Consider the following 25980-nt stretch of genomic DNA (forward strand, 5'->3'; position numbering starts at 1 on the left):
TTATTAACATTCTGTTGCACTTTACTTCACTGTGCATATTGTAATATTACCCTTTAACGGCGCCTTATATATTTCTTATTAGGCTAGTCAACATTACAAAAGATAACATCAGTCGTCAGTTCTAATGGCGCAGATGGTAAAACGCATGAATTTCACATTTTGACGCGATCGACCCAGGTTGGAATCCGCCTTTTAGCAAAGTTTTTTCTCCCTTTTCAAATTTCAAATCACATCAAAAAAGCGTTTATTTTCAATAAAAATTAAGGAAATAATCAAAAAGTTGTGAGAGAGGGCTTTATTGTCTCAATAAGGTGATATCCATTTAATAATTTGAATTAAAATTATAATTTACACTCAATAAGTTATTATTGCATACTGTTCTATAATGTACTACAATACTGAGGTACAGGTAATTACCACTGTTTGCAATAAGCAGTTTAAATAGCAGAAAATCCTTCTATCACTTAGTGCAAATAGCTGCTGCCTTTCTTATTTTAATCTGTCCTCTGTCGTGGTTCTTGTTTATTTATTTATTTAGTATAATTTTGGACATTTTTCTTTTGCTTTGGCAATTCTTCATGTGAAATATTTAAGCCAATAAAGTAGTTTTAAATTCAATTGACTACATTCAGTATATTTTCAGTGTCTGCATCCCATTTTATGCATGGTGCCTCCAAAAAACCAAACTGATAACAGTGATTTTTTTAATTATTATTATTTTAAAGAACAAAACAGAAAATATAATTGTATATACAAATATAGATTAAGACTATAGACTATAAACATGACACATGAGAAAGAAAAAAAAAATTGCATACTCATTCTGAAATTCACCTCCATCACTGATAAAACAATCAACCGAGCAGGACTACCCTCCTGTCATTCCTGACATACCTAGGTGTGCAGTCTTTAAATACAGTATCTCACTGCACCGTAGGCACTGGGTCAGTGAATACGGCACCCGGCACTCCTGTCTGTATTATGTAGAAAATGCACTCCACGACACCTAATTTACATAAAAGAACAAACAATATTAAATCATTTTGAGGAAAGGCAAAAGAGCCATACAAGGAAAATATTTTAAATGTATTTTTAAATATTATAGGATGGTGTTAGAAAAAGAGTGTTGTTTGCTTTGTTTGTAAAGTACCTAAGAGATTTAATTTATAATCAGCATTAACCAACTAAATTAAAAAAGTTTGTCAAGTCAAAATTTAGGTTGGCTTGGCTTGAGAAAGCATAGCCTGAAACAATTTGAACAGTTGAGGGCAATACAGTCTATCAGGAAAAAAAAAAAAAAAAACAGATAGTTGAGATGAGACAGACAGTCACTTTGCGCATGCGCGGTAAACACAGGTACCCAGTAAACAATGACCTGGCGGTCCACCAGCGGTTTTTGGGCGGCACAAATTCAGCGGCTTAATACGGTCGGACCACCTTCGGCACACCATTGGCGAGCCGACCAATCTAAAAATGCTGTCGGTCAGCCGGCGTTTTTTGGGTTTTTTTTTGGGTGGCATGCCACCAGCGGTTTGCCGCGGCTGGGCCTCCGTCGGTGCACCAGTGGCAAGTGGAGGGTCTGTCCTGTGTTTCTACTGAGCTCTTAAATGACATCTTTGTTTTATATATATATATATATATATATATATATATATATATATTACATTTATGTTTTACATTACATTTTACAGTTAAAAGGAGTCTGAAGCACTGAATAAAAATAGTGAGAGTTATTATTAACAAAAGTTTAGTATAAAATTGCAAGCACATTTTTAAATGAAATAAATAGATTGAATGATCGTAAAAACAACAATACAAAATATAATTAAAAAATAGCAAAAAAAAAAAATAAAAATAATCTATGAAAATTAAATAAAAATAAAAGTGCTAATTTGTCCCTCTATCACGTGCGGGTTGCAGTTTACACCTATGTATGAATGGGTCATATAACTACAAAACGATTAAAATTCAAAATTAAATATATTTTTTTGTTGTTGTTTATGTTCTATATAATGTTTATCTAAATGGTGCGTGACTGTGACATGTTTTGAGCGCGCTCTGAGTCTCTTTCAAACGCTGCAGCTAGGGAGTTACCATGGAAACAGGGCGGCAACTCTCCAACTGACAGCTGCAACACTGCGTCTCTCACTGGTGTTTTCACAATTGGTCAAATCGGTGTTGTTTTGAGCAAATTAATTGCATTCCCGCTGAAAAACAAGCATTCTAGCGTGAAAATGCTTAGGAACTAATGTGGTCGGAACCAAAGTTTACAGGACTGCGTTCTCAGGACTTCTACATTTCGATTGGTTGCCGCCCAACCGCGTCATAGCTCATTATCATAAAGTTGACCTGACTTCAACTCTCCTTGACGCCCTCGCCGTCCAAGACGCACCGCGCCGCTCTCGCCGGAGCTCGCCGCTGGCTCATGTTGAAAATGAATGACTTCCGGCCACTTTGACGCTCTCGCCGGTGGCGGTGTGAACGCACAGTTACTCTGTATATTGAGCTCTGATTTATCAAAGTTTTGACTTTTCATCACACATTTATATGTAGTTGGGAGATTTTAATAGCTTTGTAAAGGTTTTGTCAATGGGTTATTGGAATTAGACGAATTTATTTAGCCTAAAATATGTGCTGTAACTTTACTGTTAATCGGTGACGTCACTGAAAGAAGCATGTATTAACAATCTAGTTAAAACGTGATTTGATATTTAATGGCAAACAGTTATTGATAAACATTGTTATGTGGTTTCAGGAGTAACAATTCTACAACAGAAAAGAAGCTCCAAGATATCTAAATTTCTGAAGGAAGCTGCTGACAGAGATGTGGGAAACATAGGTAAGCTGCATGAGAAAGCTCATTAAATCACTTCATATATGCAAATATGTAGTGAAAAAATGCATATCACCATGCATCTTTTACAATTCTTTATTAAAGTTATTTTAAGAAGGTTTTGACATCCAAACATGAGTGAGTGATGTTAAAATGTATTTTATTTCTGTGATCAAAGATGAATTTTCAGCATCTTCAGTTTTACATGATGATTATTCAGAAATCATTCTAATATGCTGATTTGCTGCTCAGGAAATATTCCTGATTCATATTTTCTTGTGTGTTTTGTATGTATTATTCAGGATTCCTTAATGAACAATGTTTAAAATGAACAGTGTTTTTTTTTAAACAAAAATATTTACTCTCACTTCTCATCAATTTAATGCATCCTTGTTGAAAAAAAATGAATTTATTAAAAAAACTCACTGACTGTAAACTTTAGAACAGTATTGTACAATACCATTTAAAGGTCTGGAGTCTATTTAACAATGAATCCCGAGAAGAAAAAAAAAAAGAAAAAAGTTTATACTAAAATGTTTATCAGCACATCTTTTTTTATATATTGTTAATAATCAGAAATGTTTCTTGAGCAGCAAATCAGATTTATTTTTGAAGGCTCATGTGATACTGAAGACTGGAGTAATGATGTTAAATTCAGCTTTGATCACAGCAATACATTACAATTTTAACGTAATTATTAAAAATGATACAGTAAGACAACATGAAAATCACCGCAGTGGTACTTGGGGAGATGCGGAACAAGATTCTGCTCGAGTTGGTAGAAAACAATTTGATTTGATCTTCTTATGAATTTTTTAAATATGTCTATAGACCAATTTAAATAGCATTTGTCATGAATTTGGTATGTAATTTTTAAAAAATGATACAGTAAGACAACATTAAAATCACCGCAGTGGTACTTGGGGGGATGTAGAACAAGAATCTGGTGAAGTTTGTAGAAAACTATTTGATTTAAAAAAAAATGAAAATATGTCTATACAGCAATACAAATATGATTTGTCATGATCTTGGTATGCAATTATTAAAAAATTATAAAGTAAGACAACATGAAAATCACCTCAGTGGTACGTGGGGAGATGAGAAACAAGATTCTGGTGGAGTTTGCAGAAAACAATTTGATTTGATCTTTTTATGATTTTTAAAAGACAACATGAAAATCACCTCAGTGGTACTTGGGGAGATGAGGAACAAGATTCTGGTGGAGTTTGTAGAAAACCATTTCATTTTAAAATTTTTAAAATATGTCTATACAGTAATTTAAATAGCATTTGTCATGATTTGGTATGCAATTATTAAAAAATGATAGAGTAAAACAACATGAAAATCATCACAGTGGTACGTGTGGAGATGCAGAACAAGATTCTGGTGGAGTTTGCAGAAAACAATTTGATTTTAAAATTTTTAAAATATGTCTATACAGCAATTTAAATAGCATTTGTCATAATTTGGTATGCAATTATTAAAAAAAGATAAAGACAACATGAAAATCACCTCAGTGGTTCTTGGGGAGATGAGGAAAAATATTCTGGCGGAATTTGCAGAAAACAATTTGATTTGATCTTTTTATGATTTTTAAAAATATGTCTATATAGCAATAAAAATAGCATTTGTCATGATTTGGTATCTAATTATTAAAAAATGATACACTTAGACAACATGAAAATCACTGCAGTGGTACTTGGGGAGATGTAGAACAAGAATCTGGTGGAGTTGTCAGAAAACAATTTGATTTGATGTTTTTATGAATTTTTAAAAATATGTCTATATAGCAATACAAATAGCTCTTGTCGATTTTGGTATGCAATTATTAAAAAATGATACAGTAAAGTAGCATGAAAATCACCTCAATGGTACTTGGGGGGATGCAGAACAAGAATCTGGTGGAGTTTGTAGAAAACAATTTGATTTGATCTTTTTATGAATTTTTAAAATGTCTATATAGCAATACAAAAATAATTTGTCATGATTTTGATATGCAATTATTAAAAAATGATACTGTAAAACAACATGAAAATCACCTCAGTGGTACTTGGGGAGATGAGGAACAAGATTCTGGTGGAGTTGTAAGAAAACAATTTGATTTGATCTTTTTATGAATTTTTAAAATATGTCTATACAGCAATTTAAATAGCATTTGTCATGATTTTGGTATGCAATTATTAAAAAATGATACAGTAAGACAACATGAAAATCACCTCAGTGGTACTTGGGGAGATGAGGAACAAGAATCTGGTGGAGTTTGTAGAAAACAATTTGATTAAAAAAAATTAAAATATGTCTATACAGCAATTTAAATAGCATTTGTCATGATTTTGATATGCAATTATTAAAAAATGATACAGTAAGACAACATGAAAATCACCTCAGTGGTACTTGGGGAGATGTAGAACAAGAATCTGGTGGAGACTGAAGAAAATAATTTGATTTTATATTTTTATTATTTTTAAAATTATGTCTATATAACAATACAAATAGCTTTTGTCATGATTTTGGTATGCAATTATTAAAAAAATGATACAGTAAAGTAGCATGTAAATCACATCAGTGGTACTTGGGGAGATGTAGAACAAGAATCTGGTGGAGTTTGTAGAAAACAATTTGATTTAAAAAAAATTAAAATATGTCTATACAGCAATTTAAATAGCATTTGTCATGATTTTGATATGCAATTATTAAAAAATGATACAGTAAAGTAGCATGAAAATCACCTCAGTGGTACTTGGGGGGGATGCAGAACAAGAATCTGGTGGAGTTTGCAGAAAACAATTTGATTTTAAAATTTTTAAAATATGTCTATGTAGCATTACAAATAGCATTTGTCATGATTTTGATATGCAATTATTAAAAATGATACAGTAAAGTAGCATGAAAATCACCTCAGTGGTACTTGGGGGGGATGCAGAAAAAGAATCTGGTGGAGTTTGCAGAAAACAATTAGATTTTATCTTTTCATGATTTTTGAAATATGTCTATGTAGCATTACAAATAGCTTTTGTCATGATTTTGGTATGCAATTATTAAAAAAAATGATACAGTAAAGTAGCATGAAAATCACTGCAGTGGTACTTCGGTAGATGAGGAAAAAGATTCTGGTGGAGTTTGCAGAAAACAATTTGATTTTATCTTTTATGATTTTTAAAATATGTCTATGTAGCATTACAAATAGCATTTGTCATGATTTTGGTATGCAATTATTAAAAATGATACAGTAAAGTAGCATGAAAATCACTGCAGTGGTACTTCGGTAGATGAGGAAAAAGATTCTGGTGGAGTTTGCAGAAAACAATTTGATTTTATCTTTTTATGATTTTTAAAATATGTCTATGTAGCATTACAAATAGCATTTGTCATGATTTTGGTATGCAATTATTAAAAAACGATACAGTAAAGTAGCATGAAAATCATCTCAGTGGTACTTCGGAGATGTGGAAAAAGATTCTGGTGGAGTTTGCAGAAAACAATTTGATTTTATCTTTTTATGAATTTTTAAAATGTCTATATAGCAATACAAATAGCATTTGTCATGATTTTGGTAAGCAATTATTAAAAAATGATGAAGTATGACAACATGAAAATCACCTCAGTGGTACTTGGGGAGATGCGGAACAAGATTCTGGTCGAGTTGGTAGAAAACAATTTGATTTGATCTTTTTATGAATTTTTAAAATATGTCTATAGAGCAATTTAAATAGCATTTGTCATGAATTTGGTATGTAATTTAAAAAAAAAAATGATACAGTAAGACAACATGTGACGATGTCATCATAAAAATAAATAAATCAGCGTCTGTTCAGTTCTTTTAAATCCATTACTCTTCAACATTGGAAATGTTTTTCATTACCAGTAAAATGTTAACGGTAGTTCCTGTTATCTGGTTGGTTACGGTGCGAGTCCAGCCCTCGGATGTACCTTTATTAGGTGATGACGTCCGTTTAGTAAGATGGCGGCGGCCAAGTGGCAAGCAGTATATCGCGGAGCTCCCTCTGAAGACTCGCGCGGCGTTTCTGCTGTTTTACCCGCGTTGAAAGTTAAGTCCATCGGCGACTATAGCAATCCCCTAACTTCTCCTTTTCTGGATTAATCGCTTCATCGCACTTTGCTGTGTGCCAAGCAGATTGTTGTTTAAACGCTGCAAGGATGCCGTCGAACAAGTGTATATTGTGACATGGATTGACGGATCGGGAGTCTGAAACCAATCAATCTTCACACTCAAGGAGTTACAGAGTCACGGAATCGAACCGGACTTTCTGGAAAATGAGGTTGTGAGTAAAATACAGCGGCTGTGGATACTGTTGACTGTTGACTGATAATATTTATCCCTTTTCTTTTGGCCACTTTGACTATTGGGAGTTAATTTTTACTGATGATTAACAGAAACAATTGAACTGCTGAAAACAGTCCTTTAGACTAAATGGCTGACCCTCAAAGTGAGTTATGTCATGAAATGGAGGGAAGTGATAATCAATCCACTAACAAAGTCTTGAAAGATGATCTTATGGACTTGATGGCTTCTGAGCAAGATGAGATTCCAATATTTTTACCTAACTCACTAGAATTTCAGGCTTTTTCAACTCGTGATACTCTGCTGGATATGGAACTAACTGGAAGTTTTGATCTCAGACCCCCATTATCTCCAATCTCGCACCCCATATTGGGAGATACTGGATTTCGAGACACTCTGACGCTTCAGCAATTGAGCAAAATGAACCAATCACAATATCAGAGTTTGAAGGGCACCTTTTTAACAGAAATGGGAGAGTTAAAGCAGGTTGTCGACACTTTTGCTGTGAATGTGAATCCTGCATCTGAAAAACAAACAACTGAAATGAAACAGCTAATCAGTGATCAGTTTGAACACTTCAGGAAGGAGTTCAATAACATGTTGCATTGGCGACTAAAAAATCATCATTCAGAGGTATTGAAGGATTTCAATGATGTTATGGAACCAATGGCTACTACTTTGGATCTTATTCAAAAGGCAATGGATCAATGCACTCATCAAATGAACACCTTTATGGCTGCTGGGTCAAGTTCAAATACAACTTTACAGACTGAATTACATCAGTGTATGCAACATCTTCAACAATTAACTCTGGACATGGAAGTTTTTAAATCAGCAGAATTCCATGAAAGCAAATGCTTCTGTGCAAACAATTCTTCCTCCATCTTCTAATGTGGTGGAAATTCCAGTGTTGAATCCCAGGTTGCAGCGACTTAATTCTACATTACAATATGGATCGGGTGATTCTGAGTTTAATCTGGCTAATGAATTTGCTACCACCACTGTGGAAGGTAGAGGACGTTTACTGGGAAAACAACCTATTAAAATTCAGTTCCCTTGTTTTGGTTGTCTAGAAGATTGTGATGATCCTCTGATTTTTCTGAAGAAATGTTATGATTTCATGGCTTTCCATCCACTTTCAGATGAAGAATTAATAGCAACACTCAGGAATGTGCTCCATGGAACTGCTAGAGACTGGTGGGATGTTGCTCGACTTGAAACAACCGCTTGGCAGGAGTTTGAATCCAAGTTTTTTGCTGCCTTCTTGTCAGAAGACTATGAGGATGAGTTAGCGGAGAGAGTAAGAAGACGTGTACAACAAGAAGGTGAGAGCATAAGAGATTTTGCTTATATGTATCGAGCTCTGTGTAAACGCTGGAAGCCTCAAATTGCAGAGAAGGAAGTCATAAAGTTAATCCTGAAGAACATTAATCCTCAGATGGCCAGTCAACTTCGTAGTAACGTGGTTAATACTGTAGATGGTTTAGTTCGTCTGGGGCAACAACTGGAAAAAGACAAGGAAAATCAGCTACAATATGAACAACGGAAAAAACCTTGGAAACCCAGAATAAGTCATCCTGCTTCTGTTCAGCTGAGTACTCCATTATCAGCTCCAGCTCCAGCACCAGATGTTTTTAAAAAACCCTTCTGTTGGCGCTGTAAAGGCTCACATTCTCCAGCTTCATGTCCTCAGGATGGTTCTGGTAAGAATAAAAACTATAAAGGACAGCAGAGTTCAAATTCTATTAAGAGTAAGTCTGGAAACCATCCTACTGTTAGCACTGTCACTCATTTGGAGTCTGTGTACTCACCTACCCATCCCTTTTCAACCTCTCTTCCTCAACAGTTGATTGTACCTGTAAGTATCGATTCTTGGAAAGGCCATGCCTTGGTCGACACAGGATCTTCATATACATTGCTAAATGAGAAATTGTGGTTAACCATGGGTTATCACACTCAACAACTCAAATCTTGGACAGAGGGTCCTATTTATTTGGCTGATGGGGGAGCCAGACAGCCATTAAGATGGGGTGAAGTTCAACTTGCAGTACAAACATTAACAGTAACTTTACCTGTTGTTGTTTTAGCTTCCCAGATGCTGGCCTTTCCTGTGGTGCTGGGTTTAGATTATCTCTTCTTCAGTGGTCTGCAAATGGACATCAGGAATAATGTCTACTGGTTTCAGCCTGATCAGAAATATTCCTTTCTGAAAAATGTTTTTGTTCATGATTGGCATAATTCCTCACCTCTAGCTCTCTTTTCTGCTCTTCCCCCTGCTATCATAAAGGAAGAATTAGACCTTTTGCATGTGGCATGTCAAAACACCTGGCTTGATGAAAGAGGAAAGGAATGTTTTTTAAGACAACTTCAGCAGAATTCAGATGTCTGCACAGATGTCCTTGGAAAAACAAGTGTTTTGACCCACCAGATTTATGTTACTCAAGATATACCCATAAAACAAAAGCCATATCATGTTTCCCCAACCAAACAGAAGATTATCAAGCAGCTCATCGATGAGATGATAGATGCTGATGTTATTGAGCCTTCCTCTTCAGCATGGGCCTCTCCTGTGGTCTTGATTCCAAAGAAAACTGGTGGTTATCGTTTCTGTGTAGATTACCGAAAGCTAAATTCGGTATGTCAGTCAGATGCTTATCCACCACCAACTATCCAGGAAATTCTGGAGTCCTTAAATGGTGCTGTTGTTTTTTCCACTCTGGACCTCAACAGTGGATACTGGCAGGTTCAGATGGAGAAGGACAGTCAAGATAAAACTGCCTTCATTTGTAGTCAGGGGCTATTTCATTTTAAGGTTATGGCTTTTGGCCTTAAAAATGCACCAGCAACCTTTCAAAGGCTGATGGAGAGAGTCCTGGGAGAGTTGCAAAGAAAAAACTGCTTTGTTTACCTGGACGATATAATCATTTATTCTCTATCAGTGGAACAGCATTTTTTGGACAACCAGGCTGTTTTGGATAAATTGGAAGAGGCCCACCAGACAGTTAACATGAGTAAAACGCACTTCTTCCGGACATTTTTGAAGTTTCTTGGTCACATAGTGTCTGCTGAAGGAATCCATGCAGATCCTGAAAAAACTAGAGCTGTTCAAGAATTTCCTGTGCCAAAGAACATTAATGAAGTCCAGCGATTTCTAGGCATGGCCGGCTGGTATCACCGGTTTGTATCCCGTTTTTCTCAGGTGGCGGAACCTTTGAATGCCTTAAAAAGGAAAGGTGCTAAATTCCTATGGACTTCTCAGTGTCAAGATTCCTTCAACACCCTAAAACAGCTCCTGGTGTCTTCACCTGTGCTTGGCCATCCTAATCTGAATTTGCCTTTTGTTGTCTATACCGATGCAAGCGAAGTAGGCTTGGGAGCAATCCTGGTGCAGCAAACTGGGCTGGGCACAGAGGAAGTTCTTGCATATACCAGTCGAACTTTGAATCAGGCAGAAAGAAATTATACCACCACTGAGCAGGAATGTTTGGCCGTTGTATGGGCTCTTGAAAAATGCAGGTACTACCTGGAAGGAAAGTTCTTCACTGTTGTTACTGACCACTCTTCTTTGATGTGGATCTTCAAAACTCAGAAACCTAATACTCGATTAATTCGGTGGGCACTTCGACTCCAGGAATTTAATTTCACCGTGGAGTATCGAAAAGGGAAGTACAATACAGTCCCGGATGCTCTGTCCAGAGCTCCTTTGGACAGCAAGGAACCAGGAGTTCTAACTTGTTCCACGGCTTTATCCCTGAAGTCCAGATTGGAGAAGACCGAGAACCTGCCCCTGCCTATCACAGATTATGACATCTGGAAACCCAACAGACAGACTCGGACATTCAAATTTTGTATGAACACATAGTGGAGTTGGGAGAAGTCACTGTAAATTCTTCTACAAAATTTACCATACTGGAGAACAAAGTTTACAGAGTTGTCCAGTTTCCACACAAAACTGTGTACCAAGTGTATATACCAAAGGCTCTTCGATCTCAACTGCTCCAGTCTCTTCATGAAGACCCTCTTGCTGGTCACCTGGGTCAGTTTAAAACCTGCAAGAGACTTCAAGCTTTGGTGTACTGGCCAAACTTAAATCAAAATGTCAAAGAGTTTGTGCAGAATTGTCATATTTGCCAGCTCTACAAGCCAGAATGCCGTAAAACCACCTGGTTTTCTGCAACAAACCATTGTACAACGGCCATGGGAGATGCTTGGAGTAGACTTAATGGGTCCATTTCCCAGGAGTTCTTCAGGGAATGTCTTTTTGCTGGTTTTTGTGGACTACTATTCTCGATGGGTGGAACTTTTTAGTTTACGTAAAGCTACAGCTAAAATAGTTTCACAGGTTCTTATCAGAAATACTCATCCGTTGGGGGGTCCCAGATAACATTTTGTCGGATCGAGGACCTCAGTTTGTATCTTCTGTGTTTCAGGAACTTTGTACATCATGGAACATCGGACACAAAATGACAACTGCATACCACCCACAGACAAATCGCACTGAAAGAACAAATCGTACACTTAAAACGATGGTGGCCTCGTATGTCAGTGATAATCATAAACATTGGGACAAGTTTCTACCAGAGTTTAGGTTTGCTCTTAATTATGTTGTCCATGAATCCATAGGAGTAACTCCAGCTGAGTTAAATCTCAATCGCTCACTCAGAGGACCTATGGATGTGTTGCTGCAACTATGAGTTGTTTGTCCTGATGATTCCTGTTATGACAAAGTGACAGAATTACATCAAATGAAGGAGTATGTTGAGAAGAGATTACATACAGCTCGTCAACGTCAAAAAACAAAACTATGACAAGAATCAGAGAGAAGTTGTGTTTAAGGAAGAAGACAGGGTTTGGATGCGTGCTCACCCAAGGCAGAGAAGTTATTTTCCGCAAAACTTGCTCCAAAATGGCAAGGACCTTACAGGATAGTCCAGAAGTTAGGACCTCTGAACTATGAAATTGTCCTGGAGGACTCAGGAGAGGACTTAAGGGTTGTCCATGTCTCCATGCTTAGACCCTGCTTCCCTGCGGCACAGGAATTGGAGCTGTCACAAAAACGACAATTACAAGAAATCTTTAAAGAGGATAGTGATGACGAAGAGTTTCCTGGATTTACTGAGAAAGAGATTTTAGGATCTCTGGTTTAACGCTTTTGTCCTAAGGGAGTGTGACGATGTCATCATAAAAATAAATTAATCAGCATCTATTCAGTTCTTTTAAATCCATTACTCTTCAACATTGGAAATGTTTTTCATTACCAGTAAAATGTTAATGGTAGTTCCTGTTATCTGGTTGGTTACGGTGCGAGTCCAGCCCTCGGATGTACCTTTATTAGGTGATGACGTCCGTTTAGTAAGATGGCGGCGGTCCCTCTGAAGACTCGTGCAGCGTTTCTGTTGTTTTACCCGCGTTGAAAGCTAAGTCCGTCGGCGACTATAGCAATCCCCTAACTTCTCCTTTTCTGGATTAATCGCTTCATCGCACTTTGCTGTGTGCCAAGCAGATTGTTGTTTAAACGCTGCAAGGATGCCGTCGAACAAGTGTGTATTGTGACATGGATTGACGGATCGGGAGTCTGAAACCAATCAATCTTCACACTCAAGGAGTTACAGAGTCACGGAATCGAACCGGACTTTCTGGAAAATGAGGTTGTGAGTAAAATACAGCGGCTGTGGATACTGTTGACTGATAATATTTATCCCTTTTCTTTTGGCCACTTTGACTATTGGGAGTTCATTTTTACTGATGATTAACAGAAACTGAACTGAATGTTTTGGGTTTGAACTGATCTATTTTTCTTGGCTGGATTACATTGCCTATATTGTGGACAATTTCTAATGAACTCATTGCTCTCCTTTTCTGTATCATTATTATACCTTTGAATATACAGATCTGATAACTGAAAAGGGTGATTTATTGTGTTCAATGTTTTTTTTTTTTTATGTTGAAGGTTCTTTATTTGTAAGGTTTATGCATTTTCTCAACTCACAAATGTAAAGGTATGTGGCTATTTAGATACACAGGCCTTTGTAAGTTTCTTGACTGATTTGACAAGTTTGGTTTGACCAAATTAAATTTTGTCTGGCACCCCAGCAACTGAAAGAAAAAATAATTATTTATTCAACCAAGTGCAGGAAACGTTACAAACATGAAAATCACCGAATTGGTACTTGGGGAGATGTACAACAAGAATCTGGTGGAGATTGAAGAAAATAATTAGATTTTATATTTTTTATGAATTTTTAAAATGTCTATATAGCAATACAAAAAAGCATTTGTCATGAATTTGGTATGTAATTATTAAAAAATGATAAAGTAAGACAACATGAAAATCACCTCAGTGGTACTTGGGGAGATGAGGAACAAGATTCTGGTGGAGTTTGTAGAAAACAATTTGATTTAAAAAAATTTAAAATATGTTTATACAGCAATTTAAATAGCATTTGTCATGATTTGGTATGCAATTATTAAAAAATGATAAAGAAAGACAACATGAAAATCACCTCAGTGGTACTTGGGGAGATGAGGAACAAGATTCTGGTGGAGTTTCACCAAAATTCATAAAAATATAAAATCAAATTGTTCTCTGCAAATTCCACCAGAATCTTGTTCCTCATCTCCCCAAGTACCACTGAGGTGATTTTCATGTTGTCTCAAAGATTCTGGTGGAGTTTGCAGAGAACTATTTAATTTTATATTTTTTGGAATTTTTAAAATATTGTCCCCTTGGAATTATAAAGTTCTATCTGACATTTTTGTCAAAATTGAGTTATTAACATATTCTTATTTTGTGACAACATATTTACATTATGTAATGGTTTGTTTTATTTATTTATTTATTTATTTTTAAGTTTTTTACATTTTAGGACTTTTTATTTAGAAAACAAAAAGGTTCTATCTACAAAGTCGAACTCTAACTTGGTTCTATAAGGTTCTATTTGTGAATCCGCCAATCAGCACTTCGAATGCACGCAAGAGGACCAATCAGGATCAACGTTCTTTGTCATGTCTCCGGACTGCTCCATAACAGCAGGAAAGATTAAACATAACGCTCTGACGATGGCAGTGATGGTAAAATCATCTGCTCAAATCGAACCCTTCTAAGTTTCAAAAGGTAAGAAAGTATGCTTGTTTTATTCTTTTTATTTTTTATTTTATGTTCTTAAAATATCAGGAGAGTTTGCTATTGCAGCAATTAGAGATCCATCTGTACTGGATATTATAAGTCTGGGTCGCTAAATACCTGAATATGTAATTATTGGCGAAATATTCATGCAGTTTAAAGTCTTAAAGTGTCTTAAATTTTACAACATTAAGCCTTAAATATCAAATAGTCAACAATTTAAATGATGGGGTCTTAATTACAACAATGAACTTCAGCATGTTATCTCGGCCATACTGATTTAAAGAGAGAGCCATTTTCCCTTTTTAAAAGGGAAATTTGATACAGTGTATCAAATTTCTAAAATATTTGATACAGTGAGGTAATGAATAGCATTCATCTTGACTTTGGTATGCAATTATAAAAAAAAATTATACAGTAAAACAACAAGAAAATCACCACAGTGGTACTTGGGGAGATGTAAAACAAGAATCTGGTGGAGTTTGCAGAAAACTATTTGATCTTATCTTTTTATGAATTTTTAAAATATGTCTGTATAGAAATGTAAATAGCATTTGTCATGATTTTGGTATGCAATTATTAAAAAATGATACAGTAAAGCAACATGAAAATCACCGCAGTGGTACTTGGGAAGATGCAGAACAAGAATTTGCAGAAAACATTTTTTTATTTATTTTTAATTTGCTTATGAATTTTGTAAAATATGTATACCAACACCAAGTGTCTCAGGCCAAAACATGCATAAAACATTTTACAAAAACATTTTACAAACCCATTGCAAGTGTTTTATTGAAAGTTTAATACACTGAATACAATTAAAAAATAAAATAACATTAAATAAAAAGTACCTGGTATAATGTGTTTTTTTAATCAGCCTATTATTATCGATTAATTGACTGTAGTTTCAGTTTGATACGTGATCCGAGCTATAGAGGCTAACAATTAGAGGTAAGCTATAGATTTGAGCTTTTATTAATGAACGTTGGAGCTTTTAAGCATCTTTTATGTGTAGATGAGCGGCTTTGATAGTTTTGTAAATGTTTTGCTGATACTTTGTCAATAGTCACTATGGAAGTCACTATAAGCTAATTAATTTAACCTAAAAGTCTTCACTGTGGGGTCAATCGGTGACGTCACTTACAGTACATGAACTAATGTTTCAAACACGTTTTGAACTTTCATTGCAAACAAATATTGATAAATTGTACTGTGATTTTAGGAGCGTCAGAAAAAAACCCTAAAACAGGGAAAGTTACAAGAAAATTTGTAATGTGAGCTGCTGACAGAGATGCAGGAAACACAGGTGATCTGAGAAATCTTATTAAATAACTTTATATGCATTTTTCACAATATATTTCAACTATATCATCATGCATCTGTAAAACCTAAAAATATGAATTCTGGCATCTTAAGATTTTTTATATTATTATTATTATTATTATATTAATTATTATTATTTCTGCATTTCACCTCTGCTGTAGTTTGTTTATTTCTAATAAACCTGACATTGTATAGGGTAAATGTACCTATTAAGCTCACTTACCCATTAAGCACACTTCCATTTTTGAGATCAGATTATAAAATGAAAAAATTATTTATTATCCTACTTGACGTCTTAACCAATTGTTACTATATACCTCCTATAATTTCAAGTCAGTCAGATCATTGCACACTGAGATATGGGTCTCCATGTGTTCACACTATCTGGCGGCCATTTTGAAAGCTGTCTAAAAACTTTCACCAAAAGAGGAGCCCCTTAAATGTGTGTTTTTTTTAGATGTTTAAGCCTTTATTTTGGTTAAGTTTCACACAATTTATGTTCAGACTTTTGCGTATTATAACCTGGAACTTAGATGTGGGAAATAATTACATTAGATCCAAAAGATAGTTTTAGCAACATAGCTCAGATGCTACAGAACACAGTTAGCTGACTAGCTTTATGAAATTGTGTGCTACGCTAACAAATTTTATACTGCTGTAATTTTTTTAAGATTTCATATTATTGTAAGGTGAGCTTAAAGGGTGCACTGCTATGAAAATCACACAGCTTCAGTGTGACATCAGTAAGAAAAAGTATAATTTTATAGATATTGTTAATAATAGTTTCCTTTGTCTAGGCATTCAGCACGCTGAGGAGGCTTTCGTGGATGGTTCATGTTCTTCTTGTGGGGACATGACCATCTTGGAGTTGCGTAATAGACTCTGCTATGTCAAACTCCAGGAGTCCCTCTGCATCTGCCGCTATCCAGCGTTCGTTCCTGAGTCGGTGCTGGATCCGGTGGAGTCAGAGGTGATTTGAGGATTACGGTGAGGGCTTCCCCAAGAGGAGTTCCTCACCCCTCAAGTGCTCTGCAGCCGGTGGGGTTGCCGTTGTAGCGGGCTGGGACCTCTGCAGAGCGGGGTATACCACCCGTTTCCTTCGGTGCTCCCCCTGACGACATCATCGGAGGGTGAGCTCTCTCTCTCTGGGGATGACGACTCGGCTGCATTGCCCCCTTCGGGTGTGGTAGCGTTGTCCGAGCCAGACCCAGAGATGATGGCTATGCTTTCTCGAGCCGCCGAGAATGTCGGGCTCATGTGGAATCCTCCACCACGTCCCGATCCTTTGAGGCTGGGCGAGTGGTTTCTCGCGCTGAGAACCCCCTCCGGTGCTATTCTTTCCGGAAGTGCATGAGGAGCTTACAAGATCGTGGAAGGCACCTTTCACTGCCTGAAACAAATCTTGTGGCTCCTCCGCTCTCACCACCCTCGATGGTGGGGCCGCTTTGGGGTATGCGGGCATCCCCTCGGTGGAGCGGTCTGTGGCCATGCAACTGTGTCTAACAGCCGCTACCACTCTGCGGGGGGTGACCCGTGTCTCCCCTCGCGGGCCTGTAAGTATTAGTCAGGTCTAACTGGCAGTGCTTATAGAGCCTGTGGGGAGGTGGCTTCTGCCCTTCACGCCATGGCGTTAATGCAGGTCCACCAGGCCAAAGCCCTGAAAGATCTGCACGAGGGTGGTCATGACCTGGCGGTTATACATGAGCTGTGTGCTGCGACGGATCTCGTGCTTCGAGCGACGAAGATGACCGCACAGTCTCTGGGTCATGCGATGTCCACACTAGTGGTCCAGGAGCGCCATCTCTGGCTGTGTCTCGCTGACATGAAGGAGCAGGAGAAGGTACAGTTCCTGAATGCTCCCGTGTCGCAGACTGGCCTTTTCGCCGATGCTGTCGAGAGCTTTGCCCAGCAGTTCTCGGCAGCCCAGAAGCAGACTGAGGTGATCAAACACATCATGCGCCGGAGGAAACCTGCTGCTTCCACTCTGGCTGCAGCCCCTCAGCCTGCTCGTCGTCGTGGGCGCCCCCTGCGGCTGCTCCCGCTCTCGTGCAGCGGCAGCAGCCTTCCACCAGGCTGCGTCGTGGAGCCGGTCGCAGGCAGGACGCCCAGCCCGTCCAGGCCCACACCAAACCTGGTGGCAAGCGCAAGTGCAAGAGGCCCTGAGACGGGTGACCCAGGGATGGAGACTGCTCGTCGGGAGATGGTGACCGCACCACTCCCTCCCCCAGAGGAGGGCCGGGTGGAGAATCTTGTTTTGTTTTGTTTTTGTTCCGGTGCTGGTCCAGCAGCCAGCGGTACCCAAAACATCAATAAAAGAGCGGTTTCCTCAATCTCTGGGTCTCAAGAGGAGGAGAGTGGTGAACCGTGCATCACAGGATCGCTTCCCTCCTCCTCTCTCGCCAGCAGGCAGCAGTGGGTTGCCCAAGAGCACCCCTCCTGCCCATTCGTGGAACCAGGTAAGGGCGGTAACACTCGAGTCCCCGCTTCAAGTCGTCACACACCGGGCTGTCACAAGCCTCAAGCCGGGTTTCTGTGTTTCCTCCCTCACGAGGAGGAATCAGGTGAGTGTTACACTGCACACCCAGGCCCCGTCCCCTGCCGTCACAGGCCAGGCCATCACAGGTTCCGGGCCAGGTCCCTGTGTTCCACCTCGCTGCCCCACCGCGGGCACGTCGGTGGTCCCACTGGTCCCGCTGATACGGTCTCTCGGAGCCTGGCTAGCACTCCCCAGTCCGTCTCTGTGGCTCCTGCGGACCATCAGACTCAGCTATGCGATTCAGTTCGTCCAGCGTCCCCCCAAGTTCAGGGGCATTCGGTTCAGTTCAGTCAAGGCTGTCGATGCCCCTGTCTTGCGTGTGGAAATTGCAGTCCTCCAGCCGATATGAGGTCGGGGTTTTACAGCCCTTACTTCATTGTGCCCAAGAAAAGCGGTGGGTTACGACCGATCTTGGATCTGCGAGTTTTGAACCGTGCACTTCACAAGATGCTGTTCAAGATGTTGATGCAGAAACGCATTTTTGGGTGCGTCCGTCCCCTAGATTGGTTTGCAGTGATCGACCTGAAGGACGCGTTCTTTCATGTCTTGATTCTCCCGCGACACAGGCCATTCCTGCGATTCGCGTTCAAGGGTCGGGCATATCGGTACAAGGTCCTGCCCTTCGGGCTGTCCCTTTCGCCTCGTGTCTTCACCAAAGTCGCAGAGCCCTTGTTCCTCTGAAAGAAAAGGGTGTGCGCATCCTCAACTACCTCGATGACTGGCTCATACTTGCACAGTCTCGAGAGCAGTTGTGCTCACACAGGGACCTGGTGCTCAGGCACCTCAGCCAGTTGGGTCTTCGGGTCAACTAGGAAAAGAGCAAACTCGTGCCAACGCAGATGATCTCTTTTCTCGTCATGGAGTTGGATTCGGTCAACCAGACAGCATGCCTCACCCAGGAATGTGCTCAGTCGGTGCTGAACTACCTCAAGACTTTATCAGGCAGGACGGCAGTCCCACTGAAACTCTTTCAGAGGCTCCTGGGGCATATGGCTGCAGCTGCAGCGATAGTTCCGCTCGGCACTGGCTCCATGGCCGAGATCCAAGGTGGGCGTGGAGACGTGGTACTCACCGGGTTCAGATTACACCGGCCTGCCGCAAAACCTTCAGCCCGTGGACAGATCCCTCGTTCCTTCGGGCAGGAGTGCCCCTGGAGCAGGTATCCAGGCATGCTGTGGTATTCACGGATGCCTCGGCCACCGGCTGGGGAGCCACGTACAATGGGCACGCAGTGTCAGGGGTGTGGACGGGTCCCCAACTGCGTTAGCATATCAATTACCTCGAGTTGCTGGCAGTACGCCTTGCCTTGAGCTGCCTCAGAGGGCGCCTTCGGGGCAAGGACGTTCTGGGCCATAGGGTCAACACTGCGACTGTTGCGTATATCAACCGGCAAGGCTGAAGTGGAGACTCCATCCCCAGGCGGTCCAGCTGATTTGGAGTCGGTTCGGAGTTGCTCAGGTAGACCTGTTTGCATCTCCGGAAACCACCCACTGCCAGTGGTTCTACTCCCTGTCTGAGGCAACGCTCGGCACAGATGCACTGGCACACAGCTGGCCCCAGGGCCTGTGCAAATATGCGTTCCCCCCAGTAAGCCTGCTAGCATAGACACTGTGCAAGATCAGGGAGGACGAGGAGCAGGTGGGGAAGCACGATCTGGTTGTCAGGTTTCTTAGGGGGGCCAGGAGGTTAAACGCTCCTAGGCCTCCCTCCCTACCCTCTTGGGATTTGGCATTGGTGCTAAGAGCCCTACAAACTGCCCCCTTTAAGCCTTTGCAGTCTGTCGAGTTGAAGTTTCTCTCTATGAAAACCCTACTCCTGACTGCGTTGGCCTCGATCAAGAGGGTGGGGGACCTGCAGGCATTTTCGGTCGACGAATCGTGTCTTGAGTTTGGGCCGGCTGACTCCAGTGCAACACTGAGGCCCCAGCCCGGCTATGTGCCCAAGGTTCCTACCACTCCCTTCAGGGACCAGGTAGTGAACCTGCAAGTGCTGCCCCTAGCTTTGCTCTGTCCTGTACGCACACTGCGACAGTACATGGTTGGAACTTAGAGCTTCAGGACCTCAGAACAGCTCTTTGTCTGTTACGGAGGACAGCAGAAGGGGAAGGCTGTCTCCAAGCAGAGGATGGCCCACTGGATAGTGGATGCCATCACCTTGGCCTATGAAGCACAAGGTGTGCCCTGCCCGCTCAGGTTGCATGCTCACTCCACTAGGGGTGTCGCATCGTCCTGGGAGCTGGCTCGTGGTGCCTCGCTAGCAGACATCTGTAGAGCTGCGGGTTGGGCTACTCCTAACACGTTCGATAGGTTTTATAGCCTACGTGTCGAACCGATTTCCTCCTGTGTTCTCACCTCAAACGGGTAGTGGCACTGAGAGGCCTGGCTCAGAGTCGGCTTACGGCGTTCTTACGCCTAATTCTCCAGAGAGTTCCTTAACCAGGCAAACCCTGTCGAGTCCTCCAGCACTCCGGCGTCCGGACGTGGCGGAGCGTCCGGTGCCAGGCCTTTCAGCCTATGAATTCTTGAAATCTGATGTGAGGCTAGTGCCCATATGAGAGACCCTGCTGGGATCCCATACAGTATGTGTATTCCACGGTATGCTTATTAGAGCCATGTTTCCCCTGGCGGACCACGTTCTGCCATCTCTAATGATGCAGCCTAAGCCATCTCAGAGACTTCCATGTGCGATAGGGCCCTAAGGGGTTACTTCACATGTCTAAATGCCACTTAACCCCCTCTGGGAGGAGGTGACTCCGCAGTGTGCCTCTTCCGAATGGAAGGACATGCTTCCCAGTGATTATCCAAGTCCTACTCTCTGGGTTGCTCAAGAAATAACAGTAGTTAACCTCCTCTGTGTAGAGCCCGGTCCTATCCTCTGCCTTATAGGAAGGATCAGGAGGCCTACACAGGGTACTGGAAGGGGCAGCTCCTGTGGCGCTAACAACCTGATCTCACAGAATTCCGTGTAATGTTCACGGACTTAACTAACCCCGAATCTGTGGTGGCATCACGGAATCGCCGAAAATTCCGTGATGGGCTCACAGAAGGCATCAGCCGTGGTCCATGCACGGATTCACTGGTTCAACACCAGCGCTGCATCGGACCACGTAAAAAGAGTGACTCCGATGCAGTTATACTTTCACTGGAGTACCTGACCCCACCCCTACCCTAAACCTACCCAGTTCTGAACAATAATGATGACAATAAATTTCCCAGTATCGCGTCGGCATATTGATGCTAAGGGTTTCCGTGCGTGGAGCACGGCTGATGCCTGTCACTGACTTACATTGGTATCACTTCTGTGAGCCCATCACGGAATTTTTTCTGTGAGCCCATCATGGAATTTTCGGCGATTCCGTGATGCCACCACAGATTCGGAGGTTAATTAAGTCCGTGAACATTACACGGAATTCTGTGAGATCATGTTGGGCTCTAAGGTAGGGATCCCAATTCATCGGTCATCCAACGTGACTCAGAGTGACCGACTGAAAGGGAACGTCTCGGTTACGTATGTAACCCTCGTTCCCTGAAGGAGGGAACGGAGACGTCACGTCCCGTCGCCACAGTCGCTGTACCACCGCTGAGCGGCCAGGTCACCGGCTCGGCTCCTCAGCAAAAGCATGAATTAATGCGGTGCACCTGCTGTCTCTTATACTCACGCTGTGATCAGTGGCAGCTGGATGCAATGATCGCATGCCAATGTCCATTGGCTCGTTTAGTTACACTCGAAGTGGATTGGTCTCTCTGGCGAGATCCCAATTCGTCGGTCATCCGACGTGACGTCTCCGTTCCCTCCTTCAGGGAACGAGGGTTACATACGTAACCGAGACGTTGTTCATATTAAAATATGTATGAACTTAATACATGACCTAGACTATTTATTTAGCACAAATCCTGTCATTTTAATAAATATTAAATTTCATGTAATTTAATGAAATCAGTGTGCTCTCTTTAAGCTCTTCCACATTGATCATCTATGTAATTACTTTAAACAGACTTTAAATATTACCTGATGGTTGTCACTTTAAGTTAAATTAATAAATTTTCTATGGATTCTGTCGACTAAAATCTGTAGACTGGCTCTGATCTTTGGCAACTAGCATCAACTTTTCCAGACTATAAATATGTGGAAAATCGGGACAAAAATCGTGTAGTGTATTCCAGCCTTAAGAGACTATAGATAAGTTGACATCCATTTAAAAAGAGTTTTTATAATGAGGCTAGTTTCTGTGTTCATCCCTATGAAATAAATATTTTATTTATTTGATTTTTGAATGTGTTACTTAGCTGAACGTGGACTAGTCTAGATGTTGCAATGTGCTTAGATGACACTTCATTATGAATATATAACTGATCAAATTTCAAATTGAATGCCTTGTTGCTTGATTTTAGTGTTCTGTTTTTTTTTTTTGGTGATTGACTATATTTGAAAAATATATATTTTTACAATTATTCTTTAAAAAATTTCCTTAAAATAAACACAAATTTTTAATAAAACATGATGTGAGCTTAATGGGAACAGGGGTGTCCTTAAAGGGTACAAACATGTACCCATTAAGCACAGCCAGACTTTTTGAATTTAATGATGTATATCTTAATTGAAATGCTTTTGTCATTTAAAATAAAATTAAATATTTTTGTGTGAGAGATTAATATTTTATTTTAACATAACTTTTTGTACTGAAACCAATATCTTGTGCGCTAAAAATATCTCAATGTAGATTTTGGTGAGCTTAATAGATACGTTTACCCTACTACATATTGTTGGCTATGTGACACATTGTTCCTATATTCTTCCATGCTGATGGCCGTGCTGCAGAGATGGAGCGGAGCAAATCTCCTGTCGAAGAACATCTCCAAAGCGCCATGAACCATCTGACTAGTAAGTAAAATCTCAAACATTCAAAAGTTTATCAAATATAAAAAAAATATATATCAAATAAATATCATATATTTTCTGTATGAGCTACAAGGCCATCTTGTTTAACTCTGCTCTGAGGACACTTCATACACAACAACCTACAGAGGGGTCAATCATAATTTAAAAAAAGACACAGATGATAATAAAAAAGTTCTTTGAAATTAAAATTAATAACGGTTAGACAGAACCAGAGTACTGTGAATGTACCTCACTTCAAACTGTAACGGTCTGTATGTATATTATTTTCTAAACTTTAAATGTAGTGAAGTTTTTGTTCAAGTAGACTTTGTTGCTTGTGGAAACCTCTCGAGCCTGAAAGGTACTTAAAACTTAAAATATTATTTGCACTCTTAAAGACTGTTCAACAAAGACTAAATTTCAGTCCAGCAGAATTTTCTGCACACTTCACCACCGAGGCCAAAATGAGCATTGTGAATGTAAGAGCCTCACACTACATTGTTTGTTTGAATTGTATTTCAGGGCAATTCGTGAACACAGATAACCTGGACAGAAGTCGGTTCTAGATCCAGCCTCCACACCAGACTTCTCACTCACAAGGATTGCTATCTACTAGTTATTATGTGTACTCTTCAGACTTAGGTTCATGCAGATATTATTCAGGGACATGAACACTTGAATATTGCAAAAATAGAGAAATTACCTTATTTAAGAATTTTGTGTTAATTGCGTGAACATTAAAAAAATATATATTTACTTTTACTGTTTTTTGTTTTGTTTTCCAAAGCACCTAAAGCCAATTAACACTGCCATACTCCAACAGGGTGAACACACTGACCAAGCAAAACAAATAAGCATGTTTTTTTAATAGTTGTTTTAATAATTTTTGTGGAAGTGTGAACTGACCATAATGCTGTATGTTAGGTGTGAGATTCATTCAACTTGGTTTGGTGATTAAACATGATTGAATATTTGTTCAGAATATTGTCGTTGTTGTGACTATTCATCTGGGAGGGGTGTGTATCAAGTGGCTTGGTTATGGTTTTGTTGAGGCTGACATGTGGAATCCATCTGGTCCAGCGTATAGGACCAGAAATGGTCATACAGGACCTCAGATCCCACATAGCAATTTTTCTCTGGGCCAGCTCCGGCCCACATAGCAATTTTTCTCTGACCCAGCTCCGGCCCACACAATCAGCTTTTGCTTGGCCCACATACCACAATGGATTATGGTCCTAGTGTGGACCAGATCTGGACCTTTTAATTCCCTATACACCTTCTCAGAGCGGTCTTTTAGTCATTCCTAAAACATGGCTGTGTTCCGGGGGTGATCAGGCATTTTCATCATACGCCGCCAAATTGTGGAATTCTCTCCAGGGTGACATCAGGGAAGCAAATTTGTTAGGTATTTTTGAATCTTGTCTTAAATTTTTTTATTTCAGTCTTGCTTTTAACTGATTGTTATTCTGTATTTTTTGTTTTACTTTGGATTGTTGTGTTTGCTTGTGTTGTAAAGCACTTTGAGAAAGTACCCTTTTAAATGCGCCATACTAAATAAAATGTATTATTATTATTATGGGTAATTAACTTGGCTGAGACTTGGGCCAGTTATGGCCCATGTGTGGCCCATGTCTGGAATCCAGACCTGGTCCACACTAGGACCGTCACTCATTGCGGTATGTGGGCCAAGCAAAAGCTGATTGTGTGGGCCGGAGCTGGGCAAGAGAAAAATTGCTATGTGGGCCCTTAGTTTCAAAATACTTAAAGTAGAAATAATTTGTAATTTTACAGGTTATTATGGGTGACCCCGAATAGTCGACGATTCGATGCTTCGATTCGAGGAGCCTGATTCGACTCCCAATCTCACAGTCGAATATTGCAGAGGTGTTATGATCATGCCATTTTGGCTATATGGGGGTGCTCAATGTCTGATTTCACATAGAACTACCAGTTTTCTCTCAATAAGTTAATATACAGCCTATTATGATAATGCTGTAAATAAGAATCTGAAAATAAAAACAGCTTTTAATAAATATTTTAACGTGCGTGAATAAATCCAACCACCCCTATTATAGATTTAAGTTTCACTTTCCATAATCCGTGACTGTCACAGGAGCATCTTGGCTGCAAGGATTTAAAACTTAAACAAGACTCAAACTGACAGGCAGAGTGAAAGACTGGATATTTTTTTTCGATCAGGTAGGATATGATTTCAAAACAGCCAGTTTATATATATCGTGTATTATTTATCTCATATACAGGGACGGCTCCAGAGAATTTTGAACGCAGCTGCTGAGGGGGTCAATGACAGGGGGAGCTGGGCAATTAATAGTAAATATGACCAAAACATGTTGTTGTTGTTGTTATTATTATTATTTTTTACATGAATAATAAAATCGCTATATAGGCGACATTTTTGGATGTGCTTTCTGTCATCTCATGCAGTCTCCGTGAATGGAACGCTCACAACAATGAACCAGTTCACAGACAAATAAATTTGCAGAAATCTTGAAAACCTATTACATTTTTTTTTTTTTTAAACGTGAGGAGTGTGAGTCGAGCCGACTGTCAAGAAGAGTGAGGTGAGACAGACAAGACGATGGCAATCTAAAAGCGCCTGTTTTAAAAATATATTGCATTTTGGAAAAGCTTGTTGACCTGCCATTTAGCTGATGGTGATATTGGAAGTTTTTTTTTTTTTAACATTCATTTCTTATTTATTTGGTTCCACAGTATTTGCTGACTTTTATTTTATTTAAACTGTGTGATTTTTTTTTTTTTTCCATTATTTTACATCAAGGTGTATGCAGTCCGTGCCTTCAAACTTTCTCAATCGTTTTGCTAATTATACGTTTTATAATTATTTGTTACTGATTTTCAGTTGTGTATACCTATTTAAAATTTGTAAGTTATTTGTTATTTTATATTAGGCATATAGCATGGTGTATTTTTATTCATTTTGTTAATAAAAGTTATGTGTTCTAGGT

At 39.7% G+C, this 25980-nt stretch overlaps 1 protein-coding gene and 1 long non-coding RNA gene across 4 annotated transcripts; both read left to right on the forward strand.

The window, feature by feature from the left end:
- The first annotated feature begins 2063 nt into the window (after positions 1–2063).
- On the forward strand, positions 2064–21072 carry LOC131533149 (uncharacterized). 3 transcript variants are annotated; one of them, XM_058765283.1, is made up of 4 exons: positions 2064–2496; positions 2756–2839; positions 14094–14250; positions 15479–21072. In XM_058765283.1, exon 4 carries the CDS (start codon positions 17204–17206, stop codon positions 18794–18796), a length of 1593 nt encoding a protein of 530 aa, XP_058621266.1. In that variant the 5' UTR covers positions 2064–2496; positions 2756–2839; positions 14094–14250; positions 15479–17203; the 3' UTR covers positions 18797–21072. The 3 variants fall into 3 exon arrangements, with proteins under 3 accessions (XP_058621266.1, XP_058621258.1, XP_058621250.1); XM_058765275.1 differs by having other exon boundaries at positions 2461–2475; positions 14068–14250; XM_058765267.1 differs by lacking the exons at positions 2064–2496; positions 2756–2839 and having other exon boundaries at positions 14022–14250.
- LOC131533165 (uncharacterized) lies at positions 14736–23858 on the forward strand. Its single transcript, XR_009269056.1, has 3 exons — positions 14736–15562; positions 22934–22996; positions 23516–23858. It is a non-coding gene; the product is annotated as an uncharacterized LOC131533165 (long non-coding RNA).
- The last annotated feature ends 2122 nt before the right edge of the window (positions 23859–25980 follow it).

This window comes from Onychostoma macrolepis, chromosome 02 (assembly GCF_012432095.1).
Source record: "Onychostoma macrolepis isolate SWU-2019 chromosome 02, ASM1243209v1, whole genome shotgun sequence".
Taxonomy (NCBI): domain Eukaryota; kingdom Metazoa; phylum Chordata; class Actinopteri; order Cypriniformes; family Cyprinidae; genus Onychostoma; species Onychostoma macrolepis.

Excerpts from the sequence above, each read along its gene's own strand:
- LOC131533149 (XM_058765283.1), top strand. The coding sequence starts at position 17,204 with ATGGCGTTAATGCAGGTCCACCAGGCCAAAGCCCTGAAAGATCTGCAC.